Genomic DNA, 17,539 nt, shown 5'->3' on the forward strand with positions numbered 1-17,539 from the left:
TTAGCTACCATACAAGGTAATAATGGGATGCCCAGGGACTGCTTGCAGCCCTGGCAAAGATAATGCTGGTGTGCTTCTACAGGATTTCTAGGGACTTATTATTACTTAATATTTAGAAAATTATAAGCCACTAATGTGCTAAGCAAAAGTTAACAAGATCTTGGGAACATCCTGTGTTCTACATGAGACAGCATTCATACACAGTTCCCCCAAAATTTACCTGGTCTAAAAGTGCATGAATTTTCTACCTGCAAAAAAGAGACTGATACGTGATTAGAAGCTGTTCTACCACTTTGTGATCTGAGTAGAATAAGGACATCAATTCAAGCCACTAGGGTTAGCTTTGGAGAAGGCAATGGCGCCCGACTCCAGTACTTTTGCCTGGAAAATCCCATGGACGGAGGAGCCTGGTAGGCTGCAGTTCATGGGGTCGCTAGAGTCTGACACGACTGAGCGACTTCACTTTCACTTTTCACTTTCATGCATTGGAGAAGGAAATGGCAACCCACTCCAGTGTTCTTGCCTGGAGAATCCCAGGGACGGGAAGCCTGGTTGGCTGCCATCTATGGGGTCGCAGAGTCGGACACGACTGAAGCGACGCAGCAGCAGCAGGGTTAGCTTATGGTCGCTGATCTTCCTTTTGTTTTTCTTGAAGGCTTTTAAAGAAACTGTCATCTTTTTGAATATTATTGAAGGCTCCTAAAGGCTAGAATTTTAGGAGTCCTTCCTAGTGTAATGAAAAGAGCAAAATATCACAGACATGAATCTCAATCACATTTCAAAACTTACTGTGTTATATCTTCCTTTTAAAAAGATAGTCAATTTTTACGGTCACATTTTGACACTTCCCTCAGGCCAAAGCAGATAGCTCAGCTGTGTGAAGTATGATAATAGGGTTAAACAAAACAGTTTCTATTGACCTTTAAAAAATGTATAAGTCCCTTTTTATATAGTAGTACAAATAGTAAAATAACAGCATTCACAGCGATAACAATGTCAGTTAAAATTTATTTATATATTGTTTAGTTTCATCTTCACAACAGCCCTTTGAAAGTGGTATTATATTTATCTTCACTTCATGAAAATACGATTCTAAGGATCCTTTCTTTATAAAGACAAAGAAACTGAAGCTTAGAAAGGTTAAGCAAATTATCTAATGTCACACAGCCAGGAAGTTGCAGACTCAGGATTTCAGTCTTGTGTATTTTTTTCCCAAAGCGTTTACTTGTTACATTATGCTTCACCACTTCTCTTGATGGAGGTGAAAATTTTACAGGTGATAATTTTGATATCTTTACTGGCATAAATACTAGTATATATTTTTAAGATGTAAATAATAATAGAAAATTTTTGTTAAAATTATGTAGGTCTGTTTCTCAAAATGTAATGGAGACTTGTGCTTGTGGTTGGGGATTGTTGGGTAAATATTTGGTGGTTCAGAACTGGAGCTGGAGACTGTCTCTTTGCTCCTTGCTGACCCACTCTTTGGAGGAAAAACTCTGCTTTAGACTAAAGACTAAAGTTGAATTTTTCTACTTTAGTCATTTAGTTTAGTTATTTCCACCTTCCCTCAAATGAAGAGGGAGGGAAGTTCTAAGTCTAAGCATCAAGTCTGTTCTCTGCCTAGAGTGTCATTTTTTTCCTTGTCTTGTCTGGCTAACTCATCAGTCTTTTAATTATCAGCTGAAGGCTCCTTTCCTAGTGTGGCCCTCTGTGATCCTTCAGCTTTATCTATTCCCCTGCATCTCTAGCTCTTCACTCTTCTTGACATGTATTAAAGGTATTTTCCTCTGAAGGGGGTGAGTCCTATCTTTTTCCCCAGCCTTTATTATATGATAGATTGGCGCTCACTATCTATTTGTTGGCTCAACAGATGGACAACTGCCTTCACTTAGGAGAACATTGAAAACTAGGATCAGGTCAAATATCTGGCTAAAAATTTGGGATTCTAGAGCCAAGCCTGTTTTTATTAGAGCAATAACTCAACACGAAGTCTCTCAGGCCTAATGTCATAAGACTTGAAATTCAGGTCCAGCTCTGCTGTGACCTTTGTGTGGGGCCCTGAGGAGGCCATTGTCTTGGTCTTATTGTTGTCTCCCTGGGGTGAGAGCATACATGACAGAGAGTTTTCATAACCATAAAACATAAGCTTACTCATATCGTAGTCCGTTCTGCCCCAGAAAGTCTTCCACAGCGACAGTATCTTCTGCTTTAACACGGAAGTCCACTGTACTGTGAGGTTTGACTTGTGTGACCGAATCTGGTTTCCAGAAATCCATCTGAACAAGGAATAAGACATATTGTATTGGACACCAATAATTCAATGGGTGAATCACCACCAGTGAGCACACTACCCCAGTGGATTATTATGAATCAAATTATCCATGAAATCTCTTATAAATATCACCTTTATTTGAGTGGACAAAAGTTGGGACCAAGTAGTTGGATGTCAATAAAAGTGTTTACACACACATACATACATAGCATTAATTGTCAACAAGCATGAAGAGGGTATGATTATCTCCCATAATGGTAGTTACTTGCAGTGTTCTATAACTGCTCTTTTCTCTTTATTGATTTTCTAGAACAGTTGCTTATTGGTGATAGCAGTGTTTGTGGTAATGGATATATGTGATAAATGAATGATGCTGAATTACCTGGAGCCCAAAATTTAATAGAAATGAAGCTTTCCCTTTTACTTTTTAATGAATTCGTTATATGAGTTTCTCTTGGAACTCAGTGCCATACAGATCACATTAATGTGGGAACTAGAGCATCCCTGACCTATGGAGGATCCATCAGGGAGGAAAATTGTAACTTTCCACAGTGGTCATCTTGGCACCACGGACAGAAACAAGATAGTCTCAAGAATCCAATAGTGTGCTGACATTTTCATTTGTTCAATTATTTGTCAACAATAACTGAGGACCTACTATGTGACAGATTTTATTTTCTTGGGCTCCAAAAGCACTGTGGATGGTGACTGCAGCCATGAAATTAAAAGATGCTTGCTCCTTGGAAGAAAAGCTATGACCAACCTAGACAGCATAATAAAAAGCAGAGATATTACACAAAGGTCCGTATAGTCAAAGCTATGGTTTTTCCAGTAGTCATACACGGATATGAGAGTTGGACTATAAAGTTCAGTTCAGTTCAGTTCAGTGGCTCAGTCATGTCTGACTCAATAGAAGACCCCATGGACTGCAGCACGCCAGGCCTCCCTGTCCATCACCAACTCCCGGAATTTACTCAAACGCATGTCCATTGAGTCGGTGATGCCATCCAGCCTTCTCATCCTCTGTTGTCCCCTTCTTCTCCCGCCTTCAATCTTTCCCAGCATCAGGGTGTTTTCCAAGGAGTCAGTTCTTCACATCAGGTGGCCAAAGTATTGGAGTTTCAGCTTCAACATCAGTCCTTCCAATGAATATTCAGGACTAATTTCCTTTAGGATGGACAGTTTGGATCTCCTTGCAGTCCAAGGGACTCTCAAGAGTCTTCTCCAACACCACAGTTCAAAAGAATCAATTCTTTGGCTCTCAGCTTTCTTTACAGTCCAATTCTCACATCCTTACATGACTACTGGAAAAACCATAGCCTTTCCTTGACTAGACGAACTTTTGTTGGCAAGTAATGTCTCTTCTTTTTAATATGCTTTCTAGGTTGGTCATAACTTTCCTTCCAAGGAGTAAGCATCTTTTAATTTCATGGCTGCAATCACCATCTGCAGTGATTTTAGAGCCCCCCTAAATAAAGTCAGCCACTGTTTCCATATCTATTTGCCATGAAGTGATGGGACTAGATGCCATGATCTTAGGTTTCTGAATGTTGAGCTTTAAGCCAACTTTTTCACTCTCCTCTTTCACTTTCATCAAGAGACTCTTTAGTTCTTCACTTTCTGCCATAAGTGTGGTGTCATCTGCATATCTGAGGTTATTGATATTTCTCCTGGAAATCTGACTGGAGAAGGGAATGGCAAACCACTTTAGAATTCTTGCCTTGAGAACCCCATGAACAGTATAAAGAAGGCTGAGCACCAAAGAACTGAATCTTTTGAACTGTGGTGTTGGAGAAGACTCTTGAGAGTCCCTTGGACTGCGAGGAGATCCAGCCTATCTATCCTAAAGGAAATCAGTCCTGAATATTCGTTGGAAGGAGTGATGGTGAAGCTGAAGCTCCAATATTTTGGCCACCTGATGCAAAGAACTGACTCATTGGAAAAGACTCTGATGCTGGGAAAGATTGAAGGCAGGAGGAGAAGGGGATGAGAGAGAATGAGATGGTTGGATGGTATCACTGACCCAGTGGACATGAGTTTGGGCAAACTCTAGGAAGTAGTGAAGGACAGGAAAGTCTGATGTGCTGCTGTCCATGGGGTCGCAAAGAGTCAGACATGACTGAGTGACTGGAGAACATCAATAAAAACAACTATGTGCCAGGCTCTGCACCTGAGACTAGGAACACACACATGAGCAATTCAAACATGGGGAGATTTTAGAGGCAATTATGCACAAAGGTAGGATGACATATTTGATAATTCTGATGTTTTTCTTTGTGGATGTGTGGTTTCCAATCTCCTTTTTACCTTGGGAAAATATTAACCACGGACATCCTGCCTCTAACAGGTCTCTGATTTTCTGTTCTTTCCTTGAGCTGAATAAAGGCCTAGAAGCCTAAGGTGACCCTGACATTGGATCATTCTCTGCTCTTTGTCTCCCCAGTACCTGGTCAGATATTTATGAGCTAATCTCAGGCTAGAGATGTGGCAGGTGGTGATATTTAGGATTGTTGCTTTGGAACTTGGGAGTTTGGGCAGACTTAGAGGTTGTTAAATAGAAACTGATGATGTAAGATATTAAGATGACTCAATTTTAGATATGCCTGTGGAGAACCCAGTTGCCTATCTCCTGTCCTGGTAGTTTTCCAGCTACTGCAGATGTCTAGAGGATGCTGAATCATGAGTCAGGGTCATAGGGAATGTCAGCACAGTGGGAGGTGGGACATAAGGATTACACAGGAGGGATTTCGGAAGAAAGAGAGTGAGTGTGGTTGTCATTAAGTTGCTGAAAGGAAAGAGTATTGATAATTTGATAAGGATTGGCTACAGAATGTTATGAGAAGATAAAGATGAGAGGTTAAAAGATAGTGAAGGAAGGATAAAAGCTTATCATGATAAAGATAGAGAAAGCAAGAGCTGGTGATGAATTCTAGTTAGCCAGGACTATAGAAAGAAGGGCCATGAAGACAAGCACATTATAGGAGAAGTTTTTAGAAGTTCACTCTGGGGCTTCTCTGGAGAATGAGAATCCTCCTGCCAATTCAGGAAACAGGGGGTTCGATCCCTGATCCTCAAAGGTCCCCCATGCCCCAGGGCAGCTAAGCTCATGCACCACAACTACTGAGCCTGTGCTCTAGAACCCAGCAACCTCAACTACTGAGCTCGTGAGCCACAATTACTGAAGTGCACGTGTCCTAAAGCCTGTGCTTGTCAGCAAGAGAAGCCACTGCAATAAGAAACTCGTGCACTGCAACTAGAGAGTAGCCCCGACTAAACGCAACTAGAGAAAGCCCATGCAGCAATGAAGACCCAATACAGCCAAAATAAAAAAATAAACAATACCAAAAAGTTAACTGTGAATGTGTGTTCTTCATAAATATCTGTCATTCCATGGTGGGATGGAAGAGGGAGGTGTTTCTTGGTTACAGACACAGAGGTTTAGAATTGGTAAAGAACATAAAGTTGTCCAAGCACATGTAGGGAATTAGACAGTGCCCTACTCATACAACCCTGGGATCTTTTAGTGTTGCTCAGGAGACTCTTCACTGCCAAGATCTACATATCTGTGCTTGAAAGCTCTCCCAGAACTGGAAAAGGCCTAACAGCTCACAGCAGGCAGGAGCTGCCAAAGAAGCACTTTCCAGAGAATTGCTTAATCAATGACCCTAGAAAGTAAGTGTCTAAATATTCCAATTCTCTCATTTCTCAGGTGGGATAATTTTGAAGTGTGTGGTTTGCACCCTTTCCTATAGTTTCTCTGTAGGATGAAGCTCTACTCATCCTCTATGCTAGCTGACTTTGTAGTGTCCCTTCTGTTGGCTGCTCTCCCTTCTCTGCATCACTCCTCACTTCTCTACCCAGGCTCCCTATACTTTCCAAGTGAAATCTGCCATTGAATCTTTGTCTAAGGATCTGGTCTGGAAGAACCTATATTAAGATGTTAGCTTTCAACCTAGCGTAGCACAACATCCTTGGTGATGGTTATAATACAATCTTGAATATGTCTAGTACTGCTTCAGAACAGCCTAATTGCCTTATAGATAGTTTTCTTTTTAGTATTAAATTGAAAGTTGCCTTTCCTAATCTTTTAACCTCTTGTCCATCTGTCTTGGCTCTGCCAAATATTGGTGTGTGTATATATATAGCATGGATGTGAGAGTTGGACTGTGAAGAAAGCTGAGCACCGAAGAATTGATGGTTTTGAACTGTGGTGTTGGAGAAGACTCTTGAGAGTCCCTTGGACTGCAAGGAGATCCAACCAGTCCATCTTAAAGGAGATCGGTCCTGGGTGTTCTTTGGAAGGAATGATGCTAAAGCTGAAACTCCAGTACTTTGGCCACCTCATGCGAAGAGTTGACTGATTGGAAAAGACTCTGATGCTGGGAGGGATTGGGAGCAGGAGGAGAAGGGGACGACAGAGGATGAGATGGCTGGATGGCATCACCAACTTGATGGACGTGAGTTTGAGTGAACTCCGGGAGTTAGTGATGGACAGGGAGGCCTGGCATGCTGCAATTCATGGGGTCGCAAAGAGTCGGACACAACTGAGTGACAGAACTGAACTGAACTGATACATACACACATATATAAAAAAATATATATGTATTACAAATGGGATAGAGAAATCTCATAAACATGTTTGACAAAGTACTTGCTGACCAACCTGAGGTCCCTTAAAACCTTCAGTTTGGTAAGGAGAAAATTGGTCAGCAAACATACTGACATCCAACACTAAGGAGTCCTATAAATATGATGGAGACTTACTAACCTGGGCTTAGTAACCAGTGCTTCTTAAGAGACATGGAGTCAAAAATCAGGAAGATCATAGCCCCAAAGATGTTTTTAATGCGTTAAGTATGGTTACAAATGGAGAAGGTAATGGCACCCCACTCCAGTACTCTTGCCTGGAAAATCCCATGGGTGGAGGAGCCTGGTAGGCTGCAGTCCATGGGGTCTCGAAGAGTCAGACACGACTGAGCGACTTCACTTTCACTTTTCACTTTCATGCATTGGAGAAGGAAATGGCAACCCACTCCAGTGTTCTTGCCTGGAGAATTCCAGGGATGGGGGAGCCTGGTGCGCTGCCGTCTATGGGGTCACACAGAGTCGGACACAACTGAAGCGACTTAGCTTAGCAGCATGGTTACAAATAATAAACTTAAAACATTAGCATGAAGAGACCTGGGCTTAGTAACCAGTGCTTCTTAAGAGACACTGAGCCAAAAATCAGGAAGATTATAGCCCCAAAGATGTTTATAATGCATTAAGTATGGTTACAAATAATAAACTTAAAACATTAGCACAAAGGTATATATATATATATATGTTTCAATAATTACCAACACTTTGTGAGTGAGATCTATGTTTATAATATGGAGGCAGAGCAAAATATATGATCTGAACTGTGGGGAATTGAATTATAAGTTAAGGAGTTGCCACTAGTGGCAAAGAATCCACCTGCCAATGCAGGAGACACAAAAGACACAGGTTTGATCCCTGGGTTGGGAAGATCCCCTGGAGTGGGAAATGGTAACCCATTCCAGTATTCTTGCCTGAAAAATTCCGTGGGCAGAGTAGTCTGATGGGCTGCAGTCTGTGGGGCCACAAACAGTCAGACGTGGCTGAGCAACTGAGCACATACACACACACAGATACACAGATTGAGGTTATAAATTTATAAATCTGCGTATCTGAGTAACAAAGAACCATAAAGAATATTTGTTGGAAGATAAAGGAATAACTTTAAGTGATAGCACTGTGAGAATGTCAACTAAACCATCCATCTGGCTAATAACCAAAGAGTCCGTCCTAAAATGTGCTACAAAACCAGTGCAAAAGCAAGATAAAGTAGTGTATTCACCCTAAATTCTTTTGGGAATAAGAAGGACATGCAAACAAATTAATAATTATGTTGGAGAATTTCTATTCTTCACATATTTACACATAGTTGTTTCTTCACATTGTGTTTGACTGTAAATTCAGCATAGGATTAATTCTTCATTTATCTTGATGGAATTTTCCTTTCTTGTTGGAAGAGGCGATAACTTCTACTCTAGGTCTAGTTCCAGACAGTGGGGAGGAACTTACAAGTATAATAGGAGTGATGGAACATTAGAAGACCGTAACAATGTTACTTTGGTTGTGTACCTGAAGCTAGAAAAACAGAATTCAGGAAAAAGTATAGAGAGAAGGGGATAGGTTTTGTGGTGAATGCCTCTCATAAAGAAACAAGGAAGTAAAATAAAACCTTTATTATACAATTAAATATGAAAAGAGGGAGGGCTACTAAAGTCCAGTGTGGTCACAGGTCTCTTCAATACATTCAACTTTTAAAAGGACATGTTCAAAAGCTGGGAGGAAGGACACATGGCCAAGGATGAATACAAAGACTAGATGCCCTTGTAATGATTTTATCAGGAAGGCTACAGTCCAGAATATGCTATACTTGCAAGATTACTAAGAAGAGTAAAACCTTTTTTCCAATCATATTGAAAATAGAATGAATAAAGAAGAAACATGCTGTCTCTTGGAGCTAAAGCATAATGTTTGCAGCTGAAGAGACGAAGTAACCTTTTTTAACTCTTGTGTGGCTTTTGTCTTTTCTAAGGAGTTACACTATCTCTTATTTTTTCCTACTTCTAAAGATGAAATTTCTAAAGATGAAATTACCCTAAGTAAATAATTTTTCACATGTTAAGATTTTAGCAGAAATACTTTCTGTGGAAAGAGAACTTTGAGGCTCAGGGTAGATAAGGAGAGAAGGGATTATACTGGTCATGTAAATTACATTCAGAATCCTGGATCTCATGGTGCTCATAATAACATACACATAGTTTTTACTATGTAAATTCTTTCCAAGTGTTTTACTTATATTAGTTCTTTTAAATCTCACAAAATTCTGTAAGGTAGATGCTCTTATTCTCCTTATTTGACACATGACGTGGTTGAGACCCAGAGAGGCATCCAAGGTCCAGCTAGCAAGTGGTAGAGTCAGGAATTGAACCCAGGAAATCTGAGTCCAGATTCTCTGCTCTTGACTACTAGAAAATACTGTATTTTAGGTAACTAAAAAGGCAGAGGATGTGACTGCAAACTTTTTCTCAGCAATCTTAGAGGAATCGGAGCTTGACAGGATTGCTGAAAAGTGGAGGGGGCATGTCTTGGATTTCATCAACAAGAAGACAGGTGAATCTCAGAAGCAGGATCTCCCAGGGCCCGGCATGGATAGTAGCAAAGTTAACTGGAAGCAGATGGGTTGTGAATGCTCAGAAAAGGGAGCCGTGATCCTTGGGAGCCAGCATGGTGTACAGCAAGAGTAAGTCAAGCCCAATTAACTTCATGTGATGATTGAAAGAAAACACTAGCCTGCCACAGTGCTCAATCGGGATCTTAGCAAAATGTTTGACCAAGTCTCTATATTTACATTCTTCTTTGTAAGCTGGAAAGCACAGTGTTAGCTGTAGGTAACACCACAGTAACATGGATAGGAGAGAAAACTCATCTGAGATGTGTTGATTTAACAGTCACTTTCAGTCCTTACTTAACACTGCATCTGGCATACTGGAGACTCTTGATAAATAGATATTAAAAGAATGAATCATGGAAGATGCCTCTAATTCTGTACTGATCCTTTACTTAATATTTTTACTCTATCCATGACAAAGGTAAAAGTTAAGAAGACAGGTTTATCAAGCTTGCTGGTGATGTGAAGTTAGGGCAAATTATTTCCCTGAGTGAATTCATTTTTAAAACTGTCTCAGTATGCAATAAAGATAATTTTTAGCAGACTAAATATATAATAAAATCCTGCATTTAGGTTAAAACATCAATTAGGCAAGTATAGAAGGAAGAATACCTTGCTTCATGTGAGAGGGTGATGCATGTGAGAAAAAAATACCCTGATAGCTTTGATCGGAATTAGGTTTACTATAAGCTAAGAGCTTTCTAACTGTTCAAGCTGTAAAAAGAATTTTATACCCCATTAGTAAGTGTCTGCTTTACAAATGAAAGCAGACAGTGGCCCCACACTATATTAATCAGAGTACACCTGGAGGTCCATTGTCCATTCTGAGAGCTACATTAAAAAAAAATGAAATATAGACAGAAAGATTAAGCTATGTCCAGAACTGACCAGAATGACCAAGAGTCTGTAACCCGTGCTAAGAGTATTGATAAATCTCAGAAGTGAGACAGTGTTTGACTCAGCTAGGTCCAGTGGGTCACAGTTAAGGTAGTTTTCAGCTCAGTGTAATGGTTTGAATGGTTTGTAAGGCAAATGCTACTTTGAAAAAGAAGTATTCCTACTATCCTTGGAAGTACTCAAACAGGTTTTATTAGGGCTAGCAACCAGAGATGCTATTTCTACCAAAAAAGTTCAAATTTAAGTGAAAGCCTGCAATAGATGACTTTAAATTCTCTTTCAGATCTAACTTTCTGAATCTGTTTCAGTTTGTGACACTCTCTACCTTTTTTCCCCCTCCACATCTTAAAAGCTAAAAAGATAACTGTAGAAAGATAATGGATGGATAGATAGATAGATACTTAGGAGCTGATAGAATGTTTTGGTTTTTATATTAATGAAAAGACAGCATTGGATCAAGTAAACTATTAATGGTCTACAATAGCTCTCTGCCACTTATATATATATATATACACACACACACACATATATATACACTCACACACACACACATATATACACTAATATATATATATATACATAGACTAATATATATATATATACACACACATACACTTATATATAATATATAAAATTTAAAATATCAGTTTTAATCCCATAATACAGTAAATAAAAAAGTAGCCTAGAGATTTTGGTTTCTTAATAGTAAAATAAAAATCACTCATGACTTTTCATCATTTTTACCCCCTTCAAGTCCTATCATTAAGAGGGCCTGAATCAAGGTCATGAAAACTCAAGCTGTTTGATTTGGAATGAAAGAAAATCAAAGAGAACAGATGATACATGGGATGTGGAAATGACTTTCAAGTTGGACCAAAGCCCAGTTTTTCTGTAATATCCAAGTTGATCATTTTTCTCTTTTGACTTAGAAGGGAAGTTGCTATACATAAGATGTTCTTTGACCTTTGCAACAATTTTGACTCATCCAGTTGTCATGCTCAGGCAGCTCTTTAAAAAGTTACCCTAGATTTATAATACTGTAGGGCTTATGGCAATCGAATTTAGGCAGACAAAGATGGCATGGTGGCACTAAATGTTTTTCAAGTTTTTATTTCTTGCTACAAAAGTGCGGTAGTTAATATTTCATGTCATTTTTCCCTTAATGGAATCACAGTGCAATCTTAAGATTTTAAAAAATAATCTAAGATTTTTAAAATATTGTTATAGGAAACCTATAAGCATAGATTGGCATTTACCTGCCTGGTGCTGGCCAACTCATGGAGTAAGCTGATGTGATTTTCATCTTCAACATGGACACGGAACACCTTGTCACTGAACAATGAGATACAGAAGAAGAAGAGAACATTTAAAATTGGGTAATGTGTTCAAATTTTTTGGTTAACAAGGAAGGACTTGCTAATTTAAGCCGTAGGCTACTTACCCTTCAAAGTGCTCACCAGAATGATGAGCAGATGCTAGGGTCACGGTCACGAGAATCAGGAACGCCAACATTGTGCCTGACTAGGTCTTTTAGGTAGGTTTCACCTGCTTTTATAATCCGGGGTGTTCTCTGTGTTCTGATTGCAAATAGGCACTGTCAGATCTTGATTAATGGTTTTCCTAGTATGGTTGCCTTGGTAGCTGTGTAAAGTCTAGAATTCTATCTCTCCCAACACCTGTGGAAACAGAGCAAATAATATGAACTCAGCCTATCTAATTTGGATGTCAGACCTTGAATATCTGGAGGAAAGGAGCTTTTTACATTTTTTTTTATAAAATACTATTTTAATTTTATTATTTCTGAATACATGGGGTCTTTGTTGCTGTGTGCAGGCTTTCTCTAGTTGCAGCGAGTTGGGGCTACTCTCTTGCTGTGGAGCACGGGATGTAGGCACTCCAGCTTCAGTTGTGGTGCACAGGCTTAGTTGCCCTGAAGCATGTGGGATCTTCCTGGACCAGGGATCCAACCCATGTCCCTTCATTGGCAGAATGAATTCCATTCATTGGATTTTTTGTTTACTGCTGAACCACTAGGGAAGTCCCAAGAAGTTTTAAATAAAATTTATTTTGTAGCCTTTAATTTTTTTTTTTTTTTGATTTGAGAAGTACATACAACAAATTCTATAGATTTAAGTATAAAGTTTGGTGAGTTTTGAAAAATGTATATACCCATGTAATAAACATCCCAGGATCCCAGTCAAGGTATGGAATATTTTCATCACCCTAAGAAGTTCCTTGGAGAAGGCAATGGCAACCCACTCCAGTACTCTTGCCTGGAAAATCCCATGGACAGAGGAGCCTGGTAGGCTGCAGTCCATGGGGTCGCTAGGAGTCAGACACAACTGAGCGACTTCACTTTCACTTTTCCCTTTCATGCATTGGAGAAGGAAATGGCAACCCACTCCAGTGTTCTTGCCTGGAGAATCCCAGGGACAGGGCATCCTGGTGGGCTGCCGTCTGTGGGTCGCACAGAGTCGGACACGACTGAAGTGACTCAGCAGCAAGAAGTTCCTTTGAGCATCTTTTCCATCTATTTCTGTACTCCCCTCAGGTTACACTATTCCTGTTTCTAGCTTGGTGTATTAATTTTGTCTGTACTAAAACTTGATATAAATGAGATCATATGGTATACATTTCTTTGTGTCTGGTTTCTTTCATTCGTGATAAAGTTTTTGAAATTGATTAGTGTTTTGTTTTTATTATTGTTTTCTTCCTTTTTATTAGCAAGTTATATTTTATTGTACATTGCAGTTTATTTTCCTGTTGGTGGATATTTGTATTGTTTCCAATTTTGTATTATTATGAATTAATCTGCAATAAACCTTGTATGCAAGTCTTTCTGTAGGCATGTGTTTTCATTTTGCGGGGGATAGGTTACATAGCTATTGAAGAATGTGCTGTGTGCAAAGTCACTTCCCTCATGTCTGACTCTTTTGCGACCCTCTGGACAAGCTCCTCAGTCCATGAGGTTCTCCAGGCAAAAATACTGGAGTAGATTCTCATGCCCTCCTCTAGGGGATCTTCCTAACTCAGGGATTGAACCCATGTCTCTTGTATCTCCTGGATTGGCAGGCGGATACTTTGCCACTGTTTAAAGCCCCTAATTTAATAATGGAATTGCTAAATAATAATGTAGGTGAGGATTTCAAACTCTAAGATTCTGACAAACATTTTTCCTCAGTGGTTGTATCATTTTAAGCTTCCACTAGCATCCAGTTATTCTGTATTCTCTCCAATGTTTTGGTAGTATTAGTCTTTAATTTTGGTAATTTTAGTGAGTGTGCAGTGGTATCTAACTGTGGTTTTAATTTGTATTTCCTTGATGCTGATGAAGTTAAACATTTTGTCATGCATTGTTTTGGCCATTTGTAAATCCTATTTGTGAAGCATCTATTGAAATCTTTTGCCTTTTAAAAGAAATGGGCTGTTTGCCTTTTTATTATTATTATTATTTTTTTATAATTTGTGTTTTTTACATTTTCCAAAGAAATCTTTGGCTATCCCAAGACCTCAAACATATTTGCCTGTGTTTTCTGATAAGAGTTTTGTGGTTTAGGTCATTATGCATGATGTAAAGTGTGGATCAATACATTTTAAAAAAATATGATAACCAGTAGATACAGTACTGTTTGTTGAGAAGGCTTTTCTTTCCCCATTGAATCACAGTTGGTGTCTGTCAAATTCATTTGGCCATATATGTGCAGGGTAATTTCTGGACTTCATATTGTGTTCCACTGATGTATTTCTCTAATTTCATACAACCATCACAAGGTCTTTATTTTTTTTAATTTTTATTTATTTATTTTAATATAAATTCATCTATTTTAATTCAAAGCTAATTACTTTATAATATTGCATTGGTTTTGCCATACATTGACATGAATCCACCATGGGATTCCGCCATCCTGAATTCCCCTCCCGCCTCTCTCCCCATCCCATCCCTCAGGGTCATCCCAGTGCACCAGCCCTGGCACCCTGTCTCATGCATTGAACCTGGACTGGTGATTCTTTTCACATATGATAATATACATGTTTCAATGCCATTCTCCCAAATCATCCCACCCTCGCCCTCTCCCACAGAGTCCAAAAGACTGTTCTATATATCTGTGTCTCTTTTGCTGTCTCACATACAGGGTTATTGTTACCATCTTTCTAAATTCCATATATATGCGTTAGTATACTGTATTGGTTTTTCCTTCTGGCTTACTTCACTCTGTACAATAGGCTCCAGTTTCATCCACCTCATTAGAACTGATTCAAATGCATTCTTTTTAATAGCTGAGTAATATTCCATTGTGTATATGTACCACAGCCTTCTTATCCAGTCATCTGCTGATGGACATCTCGGTCACTTCCATGCCCTGGCTATTACAGACAGTGCTGCAATGAACATTAGGGTACACATGTCTCTTTCAATTCTGGTTTCCTTGGTGTGTATGCCCAGCAGTGAGATTGCTGGGTTATAAGGTAGTTCTATTTCTAGTTTTTTAAGGAATCTTCACACTGTTCTCCATACTGGGTGTACTAGTTTGTATTCCCACCAACAGTGTAAGAGGGTTCCCTTTTCTCCACACCCTCTCCAGCATTTATTGCTTGTAGACTTTTGGATAGCAGCCATTCTGACTGGTGTGAAATGGTACCTCATAGTGGTTTTGATTTGCATTTTTTCTGATAATGAGTGATGTTGAGCATCTTTTCATGTGTTTGTTAGCCATCTGTATGTCTTCTTTGGAGAAATGTCTGTTTAGTTCTTTGGCCCATTTTTTGATTGGGCCATTTATTTTCTGGAATTGAGCTATAGGAGTTGCTTGTATATTGTTGAGATTAATTCTTTGTCAGTTGCTTCATTTGCAATTATTTTCTCCCATTCTGAAGTCTGTCTTTTCACCTTGCTTATAATTTCCTTTGTTGTGCAGAAGCTTTTAATTTTAATTAGATCCCATTTGTTTATTTTTGCTTTTATTTACATTACTCTGGGAGGTGGGTCATAGAGGATCCTGCTATGATTTATGTTGGAGAGTGTTTTGTCTATGTTCTCCTCTAGGAGTTTTATAGTTTCTGGTCTTATGTTTAGATCTCTAACCCATTTTGAGTTTCTTTTTGTGTATGGTGTTAGAAAGTGTTCTAGTTTCATTCTTTTACAAGTGGTTGACCAGTTTTCCCAGCACCACTTGTTAAAGAGATTGTCTTTTCTCCATTGTATATTCTTGCCTCCTTTGTCAAAGATAATGTGTCCATAGGTGCATGGATTTATCTCTGGGCTCTCTATTTTGTTCCATTGATCTATATTTCTGTCTTTGTGCCAGTACCATACTGTCTTGATGACTGTGGCTTGTTAGGCAGGTTGATTCCTCCAGTTCCATTCTTCTTTCTCAAGATTGCTTTTCTGGCCACAATGCAGTAATATTAGATCTGAATTACAGGAGAAAAACTATTAAAAATTCCAACATATGGAGGCTGAACAACACACTACTGAATAACCAACAAATCATAGAAGAAATCAAAAAAGAAATCAAAATATTCATAGAAATGAATGAAAATGAAAACACAACAACCCAAAACCTATGGGACACTGTAAAAGCAGTGCTAAGAGGAACGTTCATAGCAATACAGGCATACCTCAAGAAACAAGAAAAAAGTCAAATAAATAACCTAACTCTACACCTAAAGCAACTAGAAAAGGAAGAAATGAAGAACCTCAGGGTTAGTAGAAAGAAAGAAATCTTAAAAATTAGGGCAGAAATAAATGCAAAAGAAACAAAAGAGACCATAGCAAAAATCAACAAAGTCAAAAGCTGGTTCTTTGAGAAGATAAATAAAATTGACAAACCATTAGCCAGACTTATCAAGAAACAAAGGGAGAAAAAATCAAATCAATAAAATTAGAAATGAAAATGGAGAGATCACAACAGACAACACAGAAATACAAAGGATCTTAAGAGACTACTATCAGCAATTATATGCCAATAAAATCGACAACTTGGAAGAAATGGACAAATTCTTAGAAAAGTACAACTTTCCAAAACTGAACCAGGAAGAAATAGAAAATCTTAACAGACACATCACAAGCACGGAAATGGAAACTGTAATCAGAAATCTTCCAACAAACAAAGGCCCAGGACCAGATGGCTTCACAGCTGAATTCTACCAAAAATTTAGAGAAGAGCTAACACCTATCCTGCTCAAACTCTTCCAGAAAATTGCAGAGGAAGGTAAACTTCCAAACGCATTCTATGAGGCCACCACCACCCTAACACCAAAACCTGAAAAAGATGGCACAAAAAAAGAAAACTACAGGCCAATATCACTGATGAATATAGATGCAAAAATCCTTAACAAAATTCTAGCAAACAGAATCCAACAACACATTAAAAAGATCATACATCATGAACAAGTGGGCTTTATCCCAGGGATGCAAGGATTCTTCAATATCTGCAAACCAGTCAATGTAATACCATTAACAAATTGAAAAATAAAAACCATATGATTATCTCAATAGATGCAGAGAAAGCCTTTGCCAAAATTCAACATCCATTTATGATAAAAACTTTCCAGAAAGCAGAAATAGAAGGAACACATCTCAACATAATAAAAGCTATATATGACAAACCCACAGCAAGCATTATCCTCAATGGTGAAAAATTGAAAGCATTTCCCCTAAAATGAGGAACAAAACAAGGGTGCCCATGCTCGCCACTACTATTCAACATAGTTTTCAAAATTTTGGCCACAGCAATCAGAGGATAAAAAGAAATAAAAGGAATCCAAATTGGAAAAGAAGAAGTAAAACTCTCACTGTTTGTAGATGACATGATCCTCTACACAGAAAACCCTAAAGACTCCACCAGAAAATTACTAGAGCTAATCAATAAATATAGTAAAGTTGCAGGATATAGAATCAACACACAGAAATCCCTTGCACTCCTATAAACTAATAATTAGAAAGAGAAATGAAGGAAACAATTCTATTCACCATTGCAACAAAAAGAATAAAATACTTAGGAATATATCTACCTATGGCATCTGGTCCCATAACTTCATGGGAAATAGGGAAACAGTGGAAACAGTGTCAGACTTTATTTTTTTGGGCTCCAAAATCACTGCAGATGGTGACCGCAGCCATG

At 38.7% G+C, this 17,539-nt stretch overlaps 1 protein-coding gene across 1 annotated transcript in view; it reads right to left on the reverse strand.

Moving 5' to 3' along the window:
• The window catches only part of CPB1 (carboxypeptidase B1 (tissue)), a 36,836-nt gene extending 24,904 nt beyond the window's left edge, over positions 1-11,932 (reverse strand). The window contains exons 1-3 of the mRNA XM_010858123.1: positions 11,857-11,932; positions 11,672-11,747; positions 2,155-2,279 (exon numbers count right to left, since the gene is read on the reverse strand). Of these exons, the coding sequence (XP_010856425.1) occupies positions 2,155-2,279; positions 11,672-11,747; positions 11,857-11,927 (272 nt within the window). The 5' untranslated portion in view covers positions 11,928-11,932. The remainder of the gene's footprint in view (positions 1-2,154; positions 2,280-11,671; positions 11,748-11,856) is intronic.
• Between the last annotated feature and the right edge of the window lie 5,607 nt (positions 11,933-17,539).

The sequence above is a fragment of the Bison bison genome, unplaced genomic scaffold (genome assembly GCF_000754665.1).
Source record: "Bison bison bison isolate TAMUID 2011002044 unplaced genomic scaffold, Bison_UMD1.0 scf7180017864384, whole genome shotgun sequence".
NCBI lineage: Eukaryota > Metazoa > Chordata > Mammalia > Artiodactyla > Bovidae > Bison > Bison bison.